The sequence below is a fragment of the Gobius niger genome (genome assembly GCF_951799975.1).
Source record: "Gobius niger genome assembly, chromosome: 14".
Classification (NCBI taxonomy): domain Eukaryota; kingdom Metazoa; phylum Chordata; class Actinopteri; order Gobiiformes; family Gobiidae; genus Gobius; species Gobius niger.
In genome coordinates, this window is record NC_136865.1 from 11,321,151 (window position 1) to 11,337,444 (window position 16,294).

Sequence of the window (16,294 nt, forward strand, 5' to 3'; positions counted from 1 at the left end):
TTTTATATTTTGCAGGAAGTCCACAGCCTGTATCAGTCAACAGTGGGGCTATTATTTAAGTGTAATGTTAAATGGAGTGATTTTGATTGAGCCTTCTTGTGTTGCTGTGTTTCACTAGCTTTATATATTATCCATTGCAGTGGTTCCCCTCTGAGACCCCTGTGACGCTCTGGACTTTGGGAATGGCTGATCTATTGTTTTGCCTGTTCACTGTTCACCACATGCAAACCAAATTTCCCTCTGGGTTAATAAATTTGACTTGAGTTAGAAAAATACAAACGTGGTATTGACACGGATTAAATTTGCGTTATTGGTACCAGCGTTGGTATTGGAGCAGCCCTTCTCTACTGAGGTTAATAACACAGATGAACACAGAAGACCTAAGAACTAATAAGACAATACACTTGTGACATAAATAGATTGTAGATTAAAAGTAAGTTCTTCACTCTCAAGTTTCATTTTTGTTTTTTCAAAAGATTGATAGAAATGATGAAATTGCAACTTCCTCCTGTGTTTTTGAGGCTGTTTGGATTTCACAGCTTTTGCTGCACCGTGACGATGAGTTGTGAAGAAATGCGAAGTGCTATTTTTATGCACAAAGGTGACATTTTACCGCTCAAGCCTGGGTTTTACAGTGAAATACCAAGTGCTGGAATGTTATGCAGTTTTCAAGCCCCATTTCAGTTGCTCTTGTTGAACTCTTAACATGCACTAAAGCTGCTTCTTTTAAGGATCATTGCCATGTACATATTAAAAGCAGCTAAGCTCAATTGGCGTGCTATATTAATGCTTTGTCCGGTAAACAACTGATTTAGATTTGGGAAGTTCCCCTGTAAGCTAAAACCCGTGAACATGTTAAGTAAATATTTTAAATACGCATTGGACGTATTGGATGCATCTTGACGTCTCTTTAAGAAGGGTAATGACAGGAGTGTAGTTTTGTGTTTGAAGTTGATTACTTGGTCTTGATGCTTCACAGGGCATGGTTAAAAACTACATTCCTACTTTATGGTTTAGAACTTTTCAGAGACAGTTTTAAGTTGATTGAGCATTGAGCAATGATTGAATAATATGCAAATCAACTTTTTGTGATTGGGGCGACAGTGGTGCAGTTGGTAGAGCGGGTCGTCTCATGATCGGAAGGTTGGAGGTTTGAATCATAGTTCCTGAAGGTGCACACTGTCGTTATATCCTTGGGCAAGACACTTCACCCTCCTTCCCTCCAGTGTCTGTGTACATTGGTGAGTGAATGATAGAGTGAATGGGTGACTGGTTCCTTGCTGTAAAGCGCTTTGGGCATAATGAAGGTAGAAAAGCACCATAAAAGTTGAGACCTTTTACCCTTTTACCATAATTCCCATTTAAACTAATAAAAGCTCATCAAGCTTATCAGAATCGGAAATTCAATTGAACCTTGCGGGGATAACTTGGTAAAACAGTTGAGCAACATTGACATACTGCAATGATGCTTGGTGGTGGATGATCGAGTGCAGCATTTTTATTAATTAGCCTACTCACTCTGACCTATACAACTGAACAGTCCTCATTTGCATTTTTATTTCCTCTGGCTCTTTCACCGCGGACCTTGTTCACTTTGCACTATATTCATGGCTGTCGTTTTTACAGAAGGCTGGTCTATAAAAGCTCAAATTGCGTCGGCAATTTGCCGTCTTACAAACTGGTGCGACAGATGACCCGCACCTCTGTCTGTGTGCTTCTCTCTTTAATCCATTGTGGTAGTTAACCTGACCCTGCTGCCACTTTGGCTCCTTCTGTTTTAGATGGTCATGATAGTTATGCGATTGCCTTTCTGTTCTTGTCCATTACACCAGAAGCTGCTTCATGCAACATTCTATGACCAACTTTAGGCCAACAAGCCATAGTCCATGTAATTCTATCATGTTTTATTGTAATGCAATATATTATGAGATACATTTTGAAGACGTATGTCAATAAGAACCGTCCACTCTGATGCCGCTGAAGAGCAGAAGTCTCTGAAGTGCAACCCCTTAACCTTCAAATCATTACTATTTTCAATGAGCCGATCCCTCCAATGTTTGTGTGCCTGGTAATTATGCTCACTATTAACTGTAACATTGCGTTTTCCCTACAGCCACAATGATGGCACTAATGAGCCATGCTCGCCAAAGCAGGAAAATGAATGCCCTAAAATTACCTGAAACTTTGAGAGAGGCCGAGAGCTTCCAGCGAAATGGCTTATTACAAAGTTTTTTGATGTGTTAGTAGTTTCACTAACAAGTACCTTGAGAGACTTATTAACTGGATTCTGAATATGCGCAAAATTGCTTTTAGGTTTTAATGATCAGGCATAAGGATGCACATATTAAAAGCGTTTCTGTTTTGTGGTGACAATGAAATGGACCCAAAATAAAGATTTTTGGATTTGTAAAATTGCTCAAAATAAGAGATATTGTTGTTGACATTGGAGGACGGCCCAATAACACAAGCATTTGACATTGATCTATAAAGTACAACATGTCTGTTTGTATTTAAAGTAATGAAAGTAAAATTGAAATGAACCCTAGCTGGCATCAGCGGGGTGTAAGCCCACCACTGGCTCACACTGTGCTCTCTGAAAAAAGCTCAAGTTAAGTACATTATAACCTTTACTGTAATGGCATTGAATCTCAGCATGTAACAGGACATGCCTCTTGGCAAGAGCGATGAAAACCCTTTCTCCATTGATCACAGCACAAGCACAGGGCCGCTGCAGCCATGGCCACCTGCTCTGTTCGGCATACAGCCCAATGCTATCTTTAATAGATGGTGTGTACTGGGTGGTAGATGTTTGGAATGGCACAGTCAATAGTGTTTTATGAAATCCCTTTGGGTGGTCAACTGTGATTAAATTAGTGATGTGACCAAATTTTGACCCGGACAATGGCGGCATCCGACAGCCAAACAAAGGTGGTGCCTGTGGCTTTCTGACATGAGTTTTTTTTGCAGTCCTCATGGTGGCCATGATGGGGTCTCCTTATTAACAACCTGCAGCGGTCTGATAACACTGTGGCGCTAGATTAGACCGAGCAAAGCTGGCTGTTCTTCCTGAGGAGGTTCAGGTTATTTAATGCTGCCTGTCTTAATCCCACACACACACACACACACACACACAGCCAGAGAAAAAACTCCTGCTGCAAGTCCATCTGTTCCCTGCGCATACAGTGTGATCAAATAAATGTTTTGGGAAAGTTTTCCTTGATGTGATAAAAAATGATATTTTTCTCTTGTTTGAGGACAAACTATATACAGTATTTCATAAATTCATCATCTATTGTTGGAGCTGATAACAAGTGCAGTTTTCAACAGCGAGAAAATGTCTCCTCCTACACAACCTCCCACACCATCCACCAGTTTTCTCCATTTGTGTCTGGCACACATTATACGCCATATTTTCAGAAGTGCACTGGGCAACATGTTAGTGGAGTCAAAGAAGGACATCCAAAGTCCTGAAACTCTCCTCCATTTGGTCATTAGCATTTGAATTCAAAAGCCCTACTGCTTTTCACTTATTCTCTACCATTTCAAACCTGTCATTGTCCAGCCATTTCAGGAGAGTTTATTATGTAGTGGCATTGGCCCTATTTCACAGTGGTCAAGATGTGTAGTATCAGGGTGACCCAAGGCTTCAAGCCTTCGCTCGAGCATAAAGTTTAGCACAGAAAGAGATTTATATCTGTGTCTGCATACATCGGTGTATATATAAGAGTGTGAATGGGTGGCTGGTCCCTTGCTGAAAAGCGTTTTTTGCCTAATTCAGATAGAAAAGCTGCATATACATTTGAGTAACATCATGTACCATTTATTTATTTGGCCATGTTTAAACTTTGTTGCCAAATCGCCTCAAGTTAACCTTATATGTGAACACGTCCAGTCGTCCGTACCATTTTAGGCTTATCTTTACACACACAATAAAACCAGTTTAAACTCATTTGTATTCAGCACTTATATTAAGTTATGAAGGTTTTTTATTGTCGTTTTGGTTCTCATGGTTTTTAGCAAAGCCTCAAATCATTCGTATTCATTTTTTCCCCTTCAGAAAATATTCTGACAATTGTAGCAAACAATAATAAAGTTTTTCCAACTGAATTCAGCTTGGCAAACCGGCACGACCCTGACTGTTGCTTTCATTTAATGCCATGAGGCGATATTTTTTGGCTGGCAACTGCTTTCCAACAATGACAATTCTGGATTGTTTTATTGTTGATTTTCCACATGGTGTTGGTTTGATGGCATTGGAGCAAGGGGAAATTAATCATCTAGGCCTTTTAAGAACAAGATTGTTTAGCCTGTCAAGCAAGAATCGTGAACGAGTGAGGGAAGAAAATATCCATCCATCCATCTTCCACTTTATCCGGGGTCGAGTCGCGGAAAGAAACTGTTTCAAATATATTTCGGTCTTCTTGAGAGGACATGGATGAAGTACTGTAACTGTTACGGAAGGAGAGTAGGATGAGACATTTGGTAAATTGCCTGGAGCCTGGACTCAAGCCCACAAAGCCATGACAGGTATTTCTTAGAACTTAGCAAGTTCACCTTTTGGATGGCCCCCTAGAATGTAAGATTTGTGAACGGTGATTTTAGTGGTAATAGGCAATGTTTTCTGGTATCATTCATTCATATGTAGATATACAACTTGTTTTTCTCTCTTTTGGGTGCTGACCTTATTGCAGCTGCCAGTAGGGAAGAAATCTAAAGGATTTTGTGAAAAGTTCTTTGTTCCAATTGGACCACTGGGCAGATATAGAGCCGTGAGAGCCCAGAAATGACAGCACTCATGGACATAATCGTCGAGTCATTGGTATCGATCAACAACTATATCAATTCCCTGCAGAAATATATCGCTGCGGTCACTGGAGTTGATTTACTGAGGGACCGAGGGGCTTCTGTGACTGTGAAAAATGCTTGTTGTCGCACTTTTAACAATCTCTCTATAGAAGCTGCAGGATTTTGCTAAACCAAGATAACCAGGATGCGGATATCTTCTGTGTACGAGAGACTTGTGGATCAAAACATGATTTTTTATTTCTTTATTTTTTTAGTCCAAGAAAACAACCAAAGGCTCTTGCGTCTCACGAGAGGACGCTGTGCTTTTTATGTTGCCTTCGACAGACATGATAAGCTTTCAGATGCACAAGAGGGATTGGATAAAGATCAGAGAACGTCTTAGCTCGTCAGTACATCTGTGAACTCATAAAAAACACCTATCACTATCAGTATAAACATGTAGCCTCAATAAAGAAACATGGGCTGGCTCATTTTAGAACTTTGCTAATGTTGTGTCAAGAACTTGAAAATCCTAAAAGATCTGCATGTTGTAAGGAGAAAATAGTCCTTGTTGGTTCACACTGCCCTTTGATTTCACATTTGTGTACAGGAGATACTAAGACACTACGGGATCAACATTGTCTTGTCATTTTATGTAAAAAAAGACATTCTAACACTGGTCTATAAATCACTCATAGAATCCATAATGACCTTCAGCATCACATCATGGTTCAACTTTCTGACAGTTAAATCCAAATCCAAACTCTCCCGCATCATCACTCAGGCCTCAAAAATCACCGGTACTGCTCAAACCCCACTGCCTGAAGTCGCTCAGTGCAGAGGAATGCCACCCAGATCACTGAAGACCCCTCCCATCCACTCTACAGCTCCTTCACGTTACTTCCATCAGGCAGGCGTTTTAAAGTCCCACTGGCCCACAAAGACGTCTATAAAAAGTCATTTGTTCCAAAGGCAATCTCCACTTTGAATGATCACAAATCATAGTCCTGCTGTTCATTATTGTTATGTTGATTTTAAATGTGCCTGTGTTTTTATGGAAGTGTGTGTGCATGTTTTAAGCCTGTCAAAGACGAATTTCTGTCGCCTTTGGGGACAGACAATAAAGTTCTTCTTATCTTATCTTCTTAACCGGTTTTCAAATATTGCCTCATCCTGCCTAGTGGTTACCTCCCTCTCTCCACACTCGTAGGTGAATTAATGACTCTAAATTGTTGACAGAATGATCTCTCAGGGAGTGTCTTCGTTGTGTGTTGGCCATGTGATTAATGATGGTTGACCTCGTGTGATGTATTCTGTTCCGTAAACTCGGGTTGCACGATTTTGGGTCAAAAACCTTAATCGATTTTTCGGATAAATATTGCAATTTTTTTATTTGATACATTTAAATGCATAAACTGCAAAAACGATGTGTGAAGGAAGTCATGTTACTTTTAGACAAACAGACAACCAACATAGTCTTGCTCAAATGTCCCCACATTAGAACAACACACAATAATCTACTTTCAAAAAATCGTTGGTTTTATGTGGACAGTACCCTCTTCTGGAGGAGTTCCCCGACATTCAGAGTACCTCTGGGGGACAGCCACGTGACTGAAATAAGTCTGGGATGGAATCACATAGCGTCTTCTAGACACTTTAGAATCTGCTTTATGGAAACATTTTATCTGTTTTGGAACCGCCCATGAGATCGCAAGGCTCGACAATTCTGATTGGTGAACATCTATCACTCAAATGCCAGGGACAGAAGAAACAAAAAAAAAACCTTCAGCAGTCTTTTGAAGTTTGATTGTTACAGTAGTCAAAAACTTGATGTTGATAAACCTTGCAGCCCTATCAAATTTGAAAAACTGAAATGTTTATTGCTAACTGTGCTGGAAGTAAATGTTCAAGAGTTTGCAAAACACTCCAGAAAGATGCTCTATATTTGATGTAGAAGAAAAGCAGCCATATGATGAATATATTTAAGGAAAAAAAATATGCAGATAGCCTGGTTTACTTCAGTCGAGGCGCCCTGTACCTCACTGGATGCTCATGATTAATGGGGCAGGCGCAGCCTTTTTGGATGGAGAAGTTCTTCTTTGACAAAACACATTAATATTGTCTGCCTGTTTTACATTCTTTCCGATGCAGCATAGAGCTATCAGTGAAAATGCAGGGAAGCCATTTGTCTGCATGCAAAATGGACCTCATCAGAGCAACACAGATAAAAATACAGCAAATGTGAAAAAAACCAAAAAAACAAGCCACCGTCATGGGAATATGTACAAATGTGCAAATGGTCTGGCCATTTCATTTCCAGTGCGGCTGCCTCGTCTTTGTTAATGATTAATGGCCAGGACGTTTCACTTTTCAACACATCAATAATCACGCGCTTTACATTCTGGCTGCGGTACGAGTTGAAATGCAGAGCGAGAAATTTCACCGCATACAAACTGGCTGGGTGTTTTCCATTTAGAGAGAAACGTCAGCGCTGATTTTCTGCGCTCCAGTCACATGGCTTGAATGTCAACATGTTTAAACTGGGCTCGGATAAGTAACTGGCGACTGGGCCATCGAAGTCGAAGAACATCAGTGTTCTTCATCGAGGTTTATGCACATGCATCATTTTCATTCGAACCGGAAACTTAATCCTTCCAAACTGAGTGTCCCTTAATAAATTGCCGTAGCGCACTGAAAACCCAAGTGTCGATGGTCTCCAGACATAATTGTATACTAAGGATTACAAATGGTAAGCCAGGGCTAAGAATGCAGCCCAGACCGCTCTCAGTAGGTTCATTTCAAAGCTGTGTGCTCAAAGCTTGTGTTCAGTGACACTGGTGGGAAGTGAATAAGGCAGGCAGACACACACAGGGAGGGAGCTCGCTGGGGAAACTTTATTGCTCTTGGCAACTGCAGGTACGTGGATGAGTGTGAAGGACGTGACGAGGAGGGCTCCGCAGTAATCAGGAAAAATGCAAGCAGAGAAGGCATAAGTAAGTGGATAATGCCATCTAGCCGTAATAAAATTAGGGATATGATAAACTGCTGAGCAAGGGCAAGTAGCTAAAGGTCTGCCGTTGCTATATTGATAACAGTAAAACCAACAGGCAAGGACATAAAGAGGAGCAGATGTGAGGCTGGCTGTCTTATTGAGGTAATAAAACACAGGAAAAATCAACCAAAAGATGAGCTTTATTTTAACCTCTTAACACCCATCTCTACAGAGCATGTTTTCTCCAAATTTAGAAACGTCTTGAAAAAAAGCGTCTAAATAGCGACAAAAACTAAACGAAATCAAAGATGAAAACGCAACAAAAACAGCCACAAAGAGCAACAAAAAAATGCAACGAAAAAAAGCAATGGGGAAAAAAAGGGACAACACGGCAACCACGTGAAGACAAAGCTCCGTTTAGATGAGTTTTGTAGGTCTTAGGGGGGGGGTTAAAGGAACATGCCACCGTTTTTCCATACTGAGATATGTTCTTACCTGAGTTTAGACGACTTGATGCGTAACTGTCTGGTCTTTGTGCGTGCCTGTGGAAGAGCGTGGTAGCTTCCATCTTCACCCCCGTTTGGAGCTATAGGAATATGCCGGGAGAGGCCAAATGCTAACAACATCTTTGGTCGTTGTGCGTGACTGAGGGCACGCGTGAAGACCAGACAGGTACGCATTAACTCGTCTAAGCTCAGGTAAGAACATATCTCAGTATGTAAAATACGGTGGCCTGTTCCTTTAAGAGGTTACTCAAACTCCACATTCCAAGTTTAACATGATAAAAGGCTGTGCAAATCTGATGGCAGAATACTACTTTACATTTACCGTCACTAATTGTTTTAATGTAATTCTGTAAAAGGAAAACAATACATGAATTTTCTGTATACTAAAGTGCTAAAATGTATTACAAATTCTTTGCATAGTCCCTCCCAAAATGTGTTTGTATCAAAACCAAATGAACAAACTGTGACCACAACTGTCTAAGGTCTGATAGGTTTGATAATGAGAGCGCACTGTGATCATCGCTCACTCCTTTTAAATCATACTCCGGATTCTGATTTTGATTGCTAAGAATCCTTCCAACCAATTTCTCTTTCGTGCTTATTCATCTGAAAAGACCTTGTCCGCACCTTTTCGCTTCTCAAATTCACCCCTTTGCGTCCCTGAGCTGGAAACGCAACCGCACCTACCTTTTATTAAAATCAAGCTTTGAATGAAAGCCAATATGTGTGAAAATGAAATGAAGTCTCCACCAAAGCAAACCCGGAGATTAAGGCACAAAGACTCGCAGATGTGATGCCATCAAACGTAAAATCTCGCCCTTATTCTTCGTGTTATATTGCTAAATATGGAGCAGGATTTGCGCAGCAGGTTCCCTGTGGGTTTCTTCTCACTTTCTTTTATTACCATTCACCCCGTCTCGCTCAGTTTCAAACATTATGTTGATGGTATAAAGTCAATTGTGGTGTAATATTGTCCATTGCTGGTGCAGGATTTCAAATGTCACAAGCTCATAGCTCTATTTTGTACAAATATCTGATCGCGTTTTTGTTTCAGGGCACATTTTAAACACATTCAGGTGCATTAACCCTTGACAGAAGACTGAAATTTTAGCTGGTCTAGCAAAATATGAGAGTGTGTGACCTTTTTGTTTTATCGCGACCTTTGTTTTGGGCAGGCAGTGTAAATAAGTGCTAATGGTGACGGTGCAATTATTTGTTCTGCCCTATACGTTTTGTTATTGTGGGAACCTTTTTGAAGTTGTTTCTCTGCCAGAGTTCACAGACTGTGAAATCAATGCTCTGGAGGCAGGTGCCGGCTTAACAGTTCTCAGGTCATAGCTGGATGTTGCTGGAAATGGTCAATAGGCTGTAGGTGTTTGACGGTGAATAAGTCCGAACACAATAGCCAATCGATCAGAGCGAGTGGAGTAATGAGTTCAGGTCAGAGTAGTGCTGCTTGATGTTTGCAGGGCATTGTTATTTATTTGGGGATCTGGATCTGGATCTGTTACGCAAATGAACCCATGCAGGTGGTATGAGAAATGAATGAGGATGTACGGATCGAGTTTAGGCAAGTCATACAGTTCTACACTGGCCGAATGCATGATCGGAATACATTAGTCGACATTCAAAACAATTAGGCAAATTGGCAGACACTGACCTTAACGAGACTGATTAAATACTGAAATAAAAACTCTTTTCTTGGCTCTGGAGTGGCCGTTTTTTTTTTGGTCAACTTTTTAAACACAGTGAAGTCTGCAGAATTTCGATAGTTCAAAATTGCACAAGCGTCAGAGATAAGCCATGGAGAAAAACAATTTCCTGAGAACACCAACCGAAAAACGCTTGACTGCAAGTAAACGCTGAAAGAATGGTGACTCTTCAGCACTTGAAGATTTGAGGCAGATTTACTCACAGAATTCAGTTTTTTTTTTACTACATTCACTACATTTGGACTTTTCCTGTCACCGATGCGCGCGTTTGTCGATCTGTGTGCACGGTCAGGGCACTTTTATCTTTACAATTGCAGAAAAGGGGCTTCTAGTTTTCCATGCCGCCGCCTCCCCGGTCTCTCTGTCTCCCCTCTCGAGTGTGAACAGCTCCTGCGCTTCGTCTCTCCGCTTGCCCGACTTTGATCAGCGCAGGTCGCCGGCCTTCAGTCAGTTAAGGTCAAAGCAACAAGATGATGTGAGCGCCTTGTCAAAAAGTTGGTAATAGCCACCTGCTTCGGAAATTCCCGCTCTCCCGCGTACCTGTCCCTCGCTGCCAGACTTCAAACCGACCGGAGTCAACTGCTGGCTTTTTCGCACCGTGCGCCGTTCATTGAAGTGTCTATTATCAGCATCCCCAGGTATCCTTGTCAAATTCTTAGACAGCAGCCACCCTTGGACTTTATATGCAAATGCACTACCGAGTTACAAAGCCGCCGCGAGGAGGGGGGATCGGCGCTCCTCTCACGCAGCGGCCGGTGTCAGAGCTGCTGATAAACGGTGGGGGTGGCAACAGTTTGTTTTACCGATAAGGCGAAACCGAATCAACAGTTAATGCTTTGTCGCCGTGCAGTCTTTTCTCTGCTCGTCCGCAACCCAATCCTCTTCTTTGCCTCTTCCCCCCTGGGCTGGAATTTGAATGACCTGATCAATTTCTAATCAGGAGAGACCCGAAGCCTTTCAGCGCTCATAATAGAGTTGCCTACAAATCTTCTGTACGGGAGGCTTAGCTCTGGGGTTGTTAAGAGCGAAAAAAGGGGCAGGTATATCGCGGCTCCTTCGTGTTAAGCAAGGCGTTTTTCCATGAATGTGAATCTTTACGCTAAATTTAGACGCACAGATTCCTAAACAGAGGACCCCGTCTCAGCTGAGAGAAAACCCAGGCCTGTTTTTTTTTTTTTTTTGAGAGGGAGAGGTGGCGTTTTCATGTTGAATGAAAACCCCAGGAGGTCTGACGGCTTTGTCGATTGTGAAAAGCAGAGGGGAGAAAAAAAAATTTGAGTTCAGGTTTAGTTTGGGAGTTTGTTGCTTGAAAGTTTAGTCATAAAAATAGAACCTTTACTCCTGCCTGTTTGCTTTTTCATGACACGTCCTCATTTTATGAATATAGCTTTTAAGTCCTATTACTACTCGGTTAACAAAAGCCACTTTCATTGATTGGCATGTTTTTTAACGGCAGACTGAAAAGGTGATTGAAGTAAATGGCCCTGGGAACCGACTCTACTTCCATAAAGAAGCCCTTTTCTTTAAAAACTCTTTTCACCAGAAGAGAACAAAATGCAGCCTGTCATTTTGAAGTCCGAGGGAAGAATCCCAAGTCCACATCTACCGATTAAGTGCTAGCTGGACTACGTAATCTCAAATTTGATTTCAAAGAACCAGTCGCTGTATCTGAGTAACTTTGTGTCTCTTGTGTTTGCTCCGCAGGTGAATCATTACAGGATGACACCGACATCAAACATTAACCAAGTTTGAACAGGAGCTTTAACGCACACTGACTGTCTCCTGTTGACCCCTGGAACTGCGACGAGGAAGAGTTGTCTTGCGATACTCTGAGGCACATCAACATAAAGAAAGGCCTCTGTTTTTTTGTTTTTTTTTGTGCAACCTCAAGTTAACATGAGGCTTTTTTCATCAGTCGATCACTGAGTAATCCGGAGTGTGGCGCGATGACCAAACGGAGAATAATCAGGACTTTTGCGCTGTTGCTGTGCATTTTAACATTCACCACCTTCCTGTTCAGTTACACCCTCCGAGACACGGATTCCCTGTATTTCTTCAAGTACCCCTTCCGTCTGTCGGACAGCTTTTTCTCCAAAGGACTGTGCGCCTGCAAGCAGTGCCTTGTGGAGCTGGACGACGACCCGTGGTTCGTGGAGCGTTTCAATCAGTCCGTCCACCCACTGATGACCAGGGACAACAGCGCGCTGTCGGACGAGACCTTTAAATGGTGGCAGGTAAGCCAGCGGCCGTTTGCGATGCCATCTCGAGAGCGTTGACAAAAGCATGCAGAGCGGTGGCCGCGCAGCTTGAGGAACCAAATAAATAAATTATATTGAGCGAAATCCAAGGATCTTCTTCAGGATCAAAGTGTGAAATGAGCGCCCACGCACAGTTTGTTCATACAAAGATAAAAAATTGTTGTTTCGTTAAGCATACGTTCAACGGAATAAAAAAAAAAGTCCACTACACAGGTTAATATTAAAAATTGACATTACCACTGCCATTTTTTCTGTTTAAATAGATAAACACTGCATTTAAAGAATTTAATTAAAGCAGTATTAAGTAACTCATGCCCCTAGAGGCCATAAGCGCCACTGCAGGTGTTGTAGCATGTTACGTTTCTTTACCCATTAATTGTCCGTGAGAGTAAATACTACGCTGACAGAAAACACAAAGGGAGAGACGGATATTGTACATCCAATTACACAATGGAGATCATTTTTTTCGCTCAAACTTGGCTGTAAATACTATTACAGTGGCGCTAGCCCGCAGTTATCTTTGCCCGTTAGCCTGTTAGCTTCTTCGTGATTCCATTCGTGTGTATTGGGGGAGGAAAGCTGCAAGTGTGGTTTTCTGGTCAGAGACACCAGGGGGAGATGAAAGACCCCCCCCCCCCCCCCCAATCATCCCATGAACACTTGTATTACCCCCAGAGGGACTACGAAAAGGATTTTTTAAGTTAACTGGAACATCAATAGAGGCCTGTAATAAAGAAACCTGACTGTTTAGTTTGCTGGAATTTATTTAAAGCAGTTTTTTTTGCTGTGAAATGCAATTCTCTTCTTCTTCTCTCACCTGTGTTTCAAATCCCAGTGGCGACACTTAGATGATTGTTCAATGCTGCAAAAAGTTGAATAACTCCCAGATTGGGCGGAAAGGCTTTGTTGTAAACTCACAATAAAAGGATAAGGCCAAAGTTGTACAGAACATAGTTAGTATGCTGAGCCTGTGGGCTTATCTGGTGTGTGGAGTGGACTCAGAGCGGTTAGTTTGTGGTCCTGCAGTGTGAAGCAGAGCAAAGCTAATCAGCCACTAGTATTGGACTCATATGTCATCAGTGGCCTATCCATCACCAGGCTCACATCAAAGAGAGATCAAATTATAAATCTGAATGATCAGATTTCTACACACTCTGCAATGCTGATACAAGGGGTTTGTTACTTCTAGTTGAAGCAATCTTTAATCCAACACTATCCTGAACTTGAAAAGGTTCACCACGAAATTACAGATCACCATTATCTCAGGATCTCCCTAATGTACGTTGTTCAAGTTATTATTAGTTGAAGGATCAGTTTAACCTGAGACTCTTAATTGTAATTAAGACAGACAAAAAGACAGTCCGGTGAGATGTTTCACAAACACATCATGGGTTTTCTAGCTGCACTTATTGACTGACACAGACGAATGAATCCCAGTGATGCCGTTTGTCACCTGTACAATCCCTGAAACTCACTGTTTGAATAGCTGCCCCCCCAGAGAAACCAGAGGCCAGCTTTTCCACATGACAGTCAGAGAGCTATTTATTGTAAGTATTGCTGACTGAGATTGAACAACGCCAGGACATAATTTGTCATTATGTGGTGGCACAGTACAAAAGAAGAAAATCACCAAATGATTCAACAAATAAAGCCCTCTTTGTACTACTCAGCTATGTTTAATTTTTTTGCCAAATTAGATTCTATGTCACTTTTATTATATGACTGCTTTATCTCCGTGTCTTCATATTCTGCCGACTTCCTTTCAAATAAGAAAAGCACTATACTACTGAATGTGAGTTTTACGGTTATCCTTCTTTGGTCTAGAAGCAATGCCAAGCTGAGGTATTCCCACATTCACCTCACACCGTGTCCAATTAGAGGTAAGAATAGAGAAATTACTGCAAGGTTGCCTCCTGTCACTACTCATTGCAGAAAATGCTTCTCGAGGGGTGGCTTGATGAGCCAAATGTCAAAAATCAGAGCGAGTGCAGCCAGATGGTTGTGGGTACACTGCTCCAAAGCAAGGGCACAAGCCTCCACCTACACATGCCCGATTTACACATCCCCGTTTTACCAAGATGGCAGAGAACACTGCTTCATGACTAAATATCAGCAAATGGGAGGCCATCTTTAAAACCCTGGTAGACCTTATGTAAATGAGGTCACATGCAACTTACTGATTTGCAAATTTTGATTCTTTTCTGATCATTGCCTGTGACACTCAGTTAGAAATGTGATGTTTATAGATGATGGTTCAGTCCATTGCGAATCATCTATGAGGACAAGTTGCCGACCTTAAATTTATATCATGTTGCGCCCACTTTTTTTGCAATTAGCCCCATGATAGTTTACTTGACTGCCCTTCTGTCTCTCTAGAGATCACTGCAGTTTCTAATAGGCCGGAAGGAACTGAGAAAACATTCTCTTTAAAGTTCAGTGACATAAAAGTTGCCTTCATTTGGTGGTGAGCCGATGTTTGATCTTTCTGGGTTTTTTTTTTCTTATGTAGCCTAATCTTTTTTTTTAGCCCCCTATAGAGTTAGTGCCACCAATTTAAGAAAACTAGCAGCATCTCGCATTCATTTTCTGTCCCTGGGAGTTAAGCAGGAGAGTGGCAGGACTAAAAGAGCCCTCCCAGATTGCGCTAAGCTGCCCTGAGGTTATTTCACAAAATGTGCTGGGTGTCTGCAGCTCCACTGGCCTTGTTCAATCACTCCTGCTTAAAGTGGCCCCGCGGCGAGGACTCTCTCGCTCAGCTCCGTGTCTCTTGTGTCTCCAGTGGCTCCAAGCTGAACGAAACCCGGCCAACTTCACCCAAGTGGTGGAGGAGCTGTTCCAAGTCATCCCCGACGAGACGCTCTACATGGACGCCGGCCCCGAGCGCTGCAGGACGTGCGCGGTGGTGGGCAACTCGGGCAACCTGAAGGGGGCGCACTACGGCTCGCTCATCGATGCCAGCGATTTCATTATCAGGTCAGTTACCGCTTTGGGGAGGGTTGCCGTAGGTGTCAGGGGCCAAACCAGCTTGAAAAGTGTCTGGAGATGAGTTTATGAGTTTAAACACCCTCTGCACTTCTCTGAAGAAAATTGCTTCGAAACATTTCTTTCGGGTCCTTTTTTTCCCCCAATTAATATTAGGACTAATTCACCACATTCATAGCTGAACACAAATTAATTACACAAAGCTAGGTAATGCTCAGTGATTCTTCTGTGGGTTAAGAAAGTTGACTTTATGAAAAAATAGACGTTGTTATGCATTTGTTAGACTTATCATTCGTTATTCTTTCAAAAGCCCATAAGAGACTTCTATTTAATCAGATGCGGTCTCTAAATGTAAATGTTCTTTTTTCACACCAGGATTGGAAATGTTAATGGTCCTTCAGCATATTTCAAAGAGAGCACACATTACAATTTCACATCTATCATAAAAATGTGCTCTCAGATGCAATTGCAAACTTTTCTTCCTTTCTTTAAATCATTTATAACTATTCCTTTCTACCTGCATTTGGTTAGTTTTTTTGTTGTTTGTTGGTTCCTTCCTAAAGCAGTTTCGTTATAACTTATGTTTACACTTCATACATTATTGTTTTTGATGGAAAGTGAAAAAAAAAGTACTCTTAACAGCCCGAGAAAACAATTTCCGTTTTTCTGTGGCCTTGAGGGAACAGGAAACAAGAGAGGAGCCGGTGGCTTGGTGTCATCTGTCACGCCAATCGCTTTGAATAGATAACACAAAACATAAAGAACATACGCTTAGAGCAGTGGTTCTCAACCTTTTGGACCCGTGACCCCCATTATAACAGGTAAAGGGGTGTGTGACCCCCCGCCCGGGTCACACCATTAAAAATAGGAACATTAGCCGACATAATTCTTAAAAAACAACTGGCTGAAATTAAATTAATCAAACTAGGAAACTAGGAACAAATAATGGCACTCTGGTAAAATAGCACATACCGTAAATTCTCTAAAATAGGCCGGGGCCTTTATTTACTCAAGCACATTGAGGACCAGGCCTTTATTGGAACCAGGCCAAAATTAGAG

At 41.8% G+C, this 16,294-nt stretch overlaps 1 protein-coding gene across 1 annotated transcript in view; it reads left to right on the forward strand.

Annotated features, from left to right (window-relative positions):
• Positions 1 to 11,862: 11,862 nt before the first annotated feature.
• The window catches only part of st3gal1 (ST3 beta-galactoside alpha-2,3-sialyltransferase 1), a 28,655-nt gene continuing 24,223 nt past the window's right edge, over positions 11,863 to 16,294 (forward strand). The window contains exons 1-2 of the mRNA XM_079571317.1: positions 11,863 to 12,229; positions 15,033 to 15,226. Coding sequence (XP_079427443.1) covers positions 11,942 to 12,229; positions 15,033 to 15,226 — 482 coding nt within the window. The 5' untranslated portion in view covers positions 11,863 to 11,941. The remainder of the gene's footprint in view (positions 12,230 to 15,032; positions 15,227 to 16,294) is intronic.